Source organism: Equus przewalskii, chromosome X, assembly GCF_037783145.1.
Source record: "Equus przewalskii isolate Varuska chromosome X, EquPr2, whole genome shotgun sequence".
Classification (NCBI taxonomy): domain Eukaryota; kingdom Metazoa; phylum Chordata; class Mammalia; order Perissodactyla; family Equidae; genus Equus; species Equus przewalskii.
The window spans coordinates 104,778,692-104,786,326 of NC_091863.1; the positions used below are offsets into that span (position 1 = coordinate 104,778,692).

Sequence of the window (7,635 nt, forward strand, 5' to 3'; positions counted from 1 at the left end):
TATATCCCACATTTGCCTGCTTCAGACAAGACAGAGACCCTGTAATAGAAAATCCGGTACTCGATTTCAGTTCCGTGTTGTTCACACTTTGGCTTTGGAAATTTCTGCTATGTCATGTTTGTAGGAAGCTGAATATCATAAATGTATTATATAATCACTGGTGATAATGCTTCTACAAGAAACAAATTTGGGACTAAAATATGATATCGCCATATGCTTTCTCTGCTATTAGTTTAGTTTAACAGCTGTTATCTATCAGGCATCATTTTAGTAGGTACAGAGAAATTATAGTGTACTGCATGTGTATAAACAGTTAACACCACTTGGTAAGCGATAAACTCAGAGATCTATGGGAGGAAATTTCAGTCTGATGTGGAAGTTTGGGATAGGCTCCCTGTAAATGGTGGCATCTTGAATAATAATAAATTACATCTGTTGAGTGCTTTACTGTGTATCTGGAACTGTCCTAAGGAGACTTACACGTATTCGTTTATTTGATCCTCACCGTTACCCCATGAGGTAGATACTGAAGCACTGAGAGGTTAACTAATCTGCCCAAGGTTTCACAGCTAGTCAGTCGGAGAGCTGGAATTTCAACTCAGACCGTTTGACATCAAACTGACATTCTCAACCTCTATACCATGGTGCCTTCCTCATGTTGGTGGCTATGGGTTAGTTAGGTTATAAAAGATTTGAATCCTATGATGAGGAGCTTGGACATTTTTTTACTTGACAGGGAGCTATTGAAAGATTTTAATCAGGTCACATTCTCATTTTAAATAAATCACTCTGGCCCGGTGGAGACTGGATCTAAGACAGTGGTTCTTAATCTTAGGTGCACATTGGAATCATCTGGGGAATCTTCACAGCTTCTGTGTCTACCTTAGACCAATGAATTCAGAACCGCTGGGGGTAAGATCCAGGTGTCAATATTTTTAAAACTCCTCAGGTGATTGCAATGTTCACCCAAGGTTGAAAACCACTAATGTAAGGAGATAAGCCTGGATCAGTAGTTCTTAAAACTTTAAGGTGCATCAGAATCACCTGGAGGGCTTGTTAAAATGCGGATAGCTGGGCCCTATCACTAGATTCTGATTTAGTAGGTCTGGAGGATCTGAGAATTTGCGTTTCTAACAAGTTCCCAGGCAGTACTGATGCTGCTAGCCTGGGGACCACATTTTGAGAACCACTGACCTAGGAGAAAGGGAAGCTGACTAGAAGCCTCTTATAGTAATCGGAGCAAGAGGTGATGAGGGCCTGAACTTGAGCATGATAATGGGAATGTAGAAAGTGGGATAGAGTTGAGAATAATTTAGTTGATAAAGTCAACAGGATTTGGTTGACTGGATATGGAAAGGTATGGGAGAAAGGAGGTGTCAAAGATGACTTCCCGGGTTTTGGGTTTGATGACCATGTGGTGACATTCATTGACAGAGGCATCACAGGAAGAGGATCAGGTTTTGTGGGGGACATTACAGTTCTGGACACTTAGTTTGAGGTGTGTGAGGAACATTCAGTGGATATATTTGGGTACCCCAGTCTTAATTTAGGGGAAAGTTCAGGGGTATAGATAAGAGCCTGGGGAATCACTGGTGTACAGGTGTTTTATAACTGTGGAGGGGGAGACCAAGGAGAGCAGGTAGAAGAGTTCACAACCTTTTTGCCTTCCCAGCACACTGGAGTATTATAAAACTTTTCTGTTAATAGTGATTTGCAAAGGCAGTGATTGTCAGACTCTGGGGAGTAGAGTTTGGCAAAAGCCTCCCCTTGGTATTTCTGACTTGCTCAGCCTTTCACTTGACAATCACTGGTGTATCGAGAAGAGCAGGGCCAAGAAAAGAACTCTGGGGAACACCAGTTTTTAAGGGCTGGACAGATGAGGAACCCAGGAAGGACACCAAAAGATAACAGTTCAAGATATGAGGAAACTTAGAAGAGCGTAATGTCATGGAGGCCAAGGGTGTAATGAGTTTCAAGAAGGGGTGAGTAGTTATTTAATGTCAAATGCAATAGAGAGATCCAGTATAAAAACTGCAGTGTGTGTTGGATTTAATGTTTTCTAGAGGAGGTTTTGCTGGATTGGTGTTTGCAAAAGCCAGATTGCTGTGCATTGAGGAGTGTGTTTAATCATTCATTCATTCAGTGCAAAAAAATGTGTAAGCGTCTTATGTGCCAGGTACTGTTCTAGGTTGGTGAACAAAAAAGTTTATGACACTTAAATTCTAATAGGAAGTGATGATAAGTAGACGAGTGTAAAATACTCTTTTAAGAAGGTTGGCTAAGAAGAGAGAGAAGGTACAATAATATAGTAATAGCTAGCATTTACTGAATTCTTACTATGTGCCAGATACTATAGTATTCCTTTAACTCTCACAGCAACCCTACGGAGGAGGTATTCTCTTTCCCATTTTATAAATGAGGAGACTTAGGTTCAGAGCAGCTAAGTATTTACTCAAGATTACACACCTACTAAGTGGCAGATCTGGGATTTCAAACAGGGTCTGTCTGATTCGGAGGTTTGTCCTTGTAACCACTGTGCTCTGTCATATCAGCAGAGACATATTTTCGTGTTGACAATAACCTTTAAGTACTTATATTCACTCACTCACTTGTTATTCAAGTTCTTTAAAACGACTTCACTCTGTATTGTCATGATATATAATAGCGTCATACTTTATTATTTCATCTGTAAGAGTCCCAAGACACTTTGGTGAATGGAGTCATGCATTCATCACTGACATAGAAAAGAACAGCTGCAGATCTCATCCTATCACCTCCATCTTAAAGCCCTTGAATGACTTCTCATTGACTCAAGGCTCCATATGATTTGACCCCTTTTTACTTCTACAGCCTTATCTCTGCTACTTTTTTTCTGCATTCGAGACATCCTGAACAATTTCTAGTGCTAAACTTTCATCCCCAAGTTTTCACTCATGCCAGATACTTTTTTAGATGCCCCTCACCCTGCCCTAAATACCCTTTCACTTGACTAGCTCCCACTCATTCTTCAGATCTCATTACTTTTTCATAAGGGCCTTCCCTGACTGTTGAGCTGGATTATCTGTACATAGTTCGTGTACTTCCTTTGTTATATATCATTTATTATATTTTAAAAAACATCTTTATTGAAGACTAATTCACATATCGTAAAACTCACCACTTCTAAGTGGCTTTTGGTATGTTCACAGATATGTGCAACCATCATCACCACAGTCAATTTTAGAACATGTTCATGACCTCAAAAAGAAACCCTGTACCCTCTAGCGATCATCTCTCCATTCCCACATCCCTAAGAAACCACTAATCTACTTTCTATCCCTGCAGATTTACCTATTCTGGATATTTCATATAAATGAAATCATATAATGTGTGACCTTCTTGACTGGCTCCTTTCACTTACCGTAATGTTTCGGAGTTCATGCGTGTTGTAGCATGTATCAGTACTTTGATCCTTTTATGGCTCGATAATATTCCATTGTGTGCCTTTATCACATTTATTCATATTTGTTACATTTTATTCTAATTGCTTTTAATGTCTGTCTGCCCCAGTAGACTCTAAGTTCCGTGAAGGCAGGGCCATGTGCATCTTGTTTATCACTTGATCCACAGCAAATTATTTATTGATTGAATGAATCTGCATAACTTCATGAAGTAGCCTGTTGTCTTTGTTTATCTATAGAAGTTCATTTGTTTACACACAACTACCTCAAGCCAAAAAGTGTGCCTCCAAGTTCTAACGTTGTGAAGAAGCTGGTCACTGTTTTGGAGCTTTATAAGGATTCAGATGGCTCACGGGAGTGTTAGAGACCCTCATTATGTGTGTGTGTTCATTTGTGCAAAAAATACTTATTCAGATATTTATTGGACACTTTACTGTACCTGACTGTTCGCTGGTGGGGATGTAATGGTGACTAAGACAAACATAGTCCCTGCTCTCCTGGAGATCACATGCTAGTTGAGGGAGACAGACAATAAACACACAAATAGTAAACAGTATAATTTTAGATAGAAGTAAGTGCTAAGAAGAAAGTAACAGCATGACATAGTGACTCGGAGATGATGGTAGGGAACTACTTCAACTCGGCTGGCCAGGAAAAGGCTGTAAGGAGGTGACATTTGAGCAGAGGTCTGAATGATGAGAAGGTGGCGGCCATGTGAAGATCTGAGAGAAAAGCATTTCTTAAAGAGGGAGCAGGTACAAAGGCCCTGGGTTAGGAATTAGCTGGACATGTTCAAAGGTTAAAAGGGAGGCTGGCGTGGCTGAGTGTGGTGAATGAAGGAGAAAGTGGTAGGAAATGGAGCTGGAGAGAGAGGCAGGGGCTAAATCATGTAGGATCCTGTAGGTCATTGCAGAAAATTTGCAGTTGGAATGAAATCCACTGGGAAGCCATTGGAGAGCTTTAAGCAGGAAAGTGACACTATTTGATTTATAATTTTAAAAGATTGTTTTGGCTTCTAGATGGAGATTGTAGACCAGTTAGGAGGCTTATTATGGTAGTCCAGGTGAGAGGTGATGGGGTTGGATTGTATCTCTAAGATCCCATGTCACTTCAGCTGTCTCTGATTCTAGGTTCTCTGAATCCTGGGCTTTTTTTTTTTTGGCTGATTTTCACAATTTTCAAACATCAGTTTTAGTGCGAGACCTTCAGCATTTGTCGAAGATCCATTGGGGGAAGCATATTACCACTAAGTTTCCATAAATAGCACCCTTATTGTGTTACTATTTGCTCCAAAAAATGGTTAGTATGGATAATTATCTCCAGTGTTCTTAATCTACAGGATGAGATAAGGGATATTTACAAGTCTGGATTCTCATATTATTGTCTTACCCAAATATATAAATTTTTTAGTGTAGTGGTGGGTTTTACCTTACCAATAGAACAGCAAATTAACATTTTTCAATGTCTAAGACAATGCCTAACACAGGAGTTACTTAATAGATATTTGTTGATTAAGTATGAACTGTTTCTGCTGGCTGAATTCAGCAGACACCAACAGTTTATCACTTTTGGTATGCATAATTTGTCATTTAATTCTCATAACCACTCAGTTGCTTTGTGTAGGAGCCCCAGTGTATAAAACAGGAAACCCAAACTCAAAGCAATTCACATTGTTCCTCATGTAATCCTCAAAGCATTCGTGTGAAGTAGAACATGGCATTACACAGAGTTTACAGTGATGAAGCAGACGCCGAGAAGGATAGTAACTTGCCCAACTCCCTATTCCCTTACCCTGCTTTACTCTTCTTATTAGCACTTATCATTTCTGGATATAATATATATCAATTTGTATTTGTCAGCCCTACTAGAGTATACACTCCATGAGAAGGAGGGACTGTATACGATCTGTTGCTGTGTAACAAATTATCCCAAAACTTAGTGCCTTAAAACAACAAACATTTATTATCTCACAGCTTCTGTGGGTCAGGAGTTCACTAGCAGCTTAGCTGAGTGCCTTTGTCTTAGTATCTCATGAGGTTGTAGTCCAGATGTCAGCTGCGGCTACAGTCTTCTCAAGCCTTGACTGGTGCTGGGATATCTGCTTCAAAAATCACTGATGTGGCTGTTAGCAGGAAGCCTCCATTCCTCTCTGGCTGTTGGCTGGAGGCCTTAGTTTCTCACCACGTGGTTTTCTCTTCGTGACATAGCAGCTGGCTTCCTCCAGATTGAACCATCCAAGAGAGAACAAGGGAGAGGCAGAAGCCTTATTATGTATAAAATGTCTTTTATGACAGCATTGGAGGTGACATGAGTTCACTACAGCCATATTCTATTGGTGGCTCAGACCAATCCTGATGTATTGTGGGAGGGGCTACACTAGGGCATGAATAACTGGAAGTGGCTCTCCTTGGGGCCCATCTTGGAGGCTGGCTATCACGGACACTTTTTCTCTCTTGTTTGCTATTATATTTCCAGCATCAACAAGAGTGCCTTGTATATAGTAGGTGCTTAGTAAATATTTGTTGAATGAGTGGGTGGATGGATTTAGACTACATATGAATTTAAAATGTATGTCTTTAGAAAAAAGGACCATTCATGGTGCCATAGTTGTTGGGGAGGGCCATGGAAGATGAGTACTAAAATAAAAGTAATTGTCAGATGTAAAAAGAAAGGGAAATTCACTCTGTTTTTGATTATATCTTTTCCTCAGATGTGGAAACATGAGGGCTTTTTTGCACTCTATAAAGGATTTTGGCCAAACTGGCTTCGACTTGGACCCTGGAACATCATTGTATCCTTTTAGAACACGAGAATGAAAGCAAATGCTTCAAGCTCCCAGGTAATTGTAGGATATGGGGAGGAAAATGTGATTATCTAAGCCTTTAGGCAAGCGTGAAACTTAAGCATTCTAATAGTGACTGTTGAGGATGGAACCAAGAGAAGCATCTGTCAGTTGGAGTCCAATACAAACTAAAGGGAGTAGAAAAGATATGCCAAAGTTTCCTCTTTAAAACAAAACAACAACAAACACAGCCAACCTAGAAGGGGCTCTGAAGTTTTTGGAAACCCTGCTGGGAGATGCCCACAAGAATGTTCTCGCTGAGGTGGTCAGTATTTCCTACTTCTAACTATAGGACCAAAGTAGTTGGGAAGTAATGAGATAGCAAACGCTCACAGGGCAAAGGAATCCAGAGCCAAGTAGGGCTCTTTCCCCATGGGTGAATCTTCTTCCTTTAGCTGTGTTTGAGTGCCTCCTATGTGCAGAGCCATGCGTTTGATATTGTGTGTGGTGTCGTGTGTATAGTGATAAGCATTGCAGGATTGAAAAGTAATTCCCTACCCTTGTGGAGTCTGTAGGCTGAGGGAGATAGTATCTCCCTCCTTTCTTGCTCTGATCTCCTAATGTCTGTAACAATTACTCTAGCACCGAATCCTATGTTGTTATTGACATTCTTGGTTATTTGTGTGTGTGTGTGTGTGTGTCCTGTTTGTCCCTTAAGACTGTAAGTATGTTAGAGTTCTAATCTGTTTGTGTTGCTAAATGCCAACAATCATAACAGGCACATGGTGGGCACTCAGCGCATGCTTAATTTGCCAAGTATTATTTTAAAAATGATTTTTAAGCAAGTGCAGCTTAGAATAGCACAGACTAAGTACCTCGGTTTAAGAGAATGCAATGCATAGTCTTAGAACTGGGTTTGGCTTTTAGTATCAACCCAGTGATCTTCCATGACTTACTCCTCAGTTTTTTATTACATATGAGCAACTCAAGAGGCTTCAAATCTAAGGACTGAATTATATGTGAGCCAAGCCCTGCCAACCTTTCTACTTTTTTCTTTTCCCTATTTCCGTGTTGTAATGTATTTTGACAGAGTTGTGTTTACTGAACCATTGGTCTCCCAAGGGCCTCCTGATGGAAGAATGATAGGATGGTTCAAAATTGTTCATATGTTTGTGTTACCATGTTAACTTTTCCATGAGAGGAAATGTTAACATTGAGACTCTGGCCCCAGATTGGTATCTTCTGTGAAGATGGATACTGATGGATGACATTCCAAATGGCCTTCTTTTGAAATGTGGATGAAATGCAGTTGGTTAGCCCCAGACTTGGGCTAGAGCAGAAGGCATAGGCCAGGGCAGTTACCACTATGTATGTTATAGACCTTGGTTCTCATTAAAGTAATTATTGGCAGAA

At 40.3% G+C, this 7,635-nt stretch overlaps 1 protein-coding gene across 4 annotated transcripts in view; it reads left to right on the forward strand.

Moving 5' to 3' along the window:
* Positions 1–7,635, forward strand: part of SLC25A14 (solute carrier family 25 member 14) — a 30,889-nt gene extending 23,254 nt beyond the window's left edge. For all 4 annotated transcript variants that reach the window (XM_070605385.1, XM_070605388.1, XM_070605387.1 and 1 more), the window contains 2 exons: positions 6,151–6,231; positions 7,186–7,635. In XM_070605385.1, the coding sequence (XP_070461486.1) occupies positions 6,151–6,231; positions 7,186–7,227 (123 nt within the window). In that variant the 3' untranslated portion in view covers positions 7,228–7,635. The remainder of the gene's footprint in view (positions 1–6,150; positions 6,232–7,185) is intronic.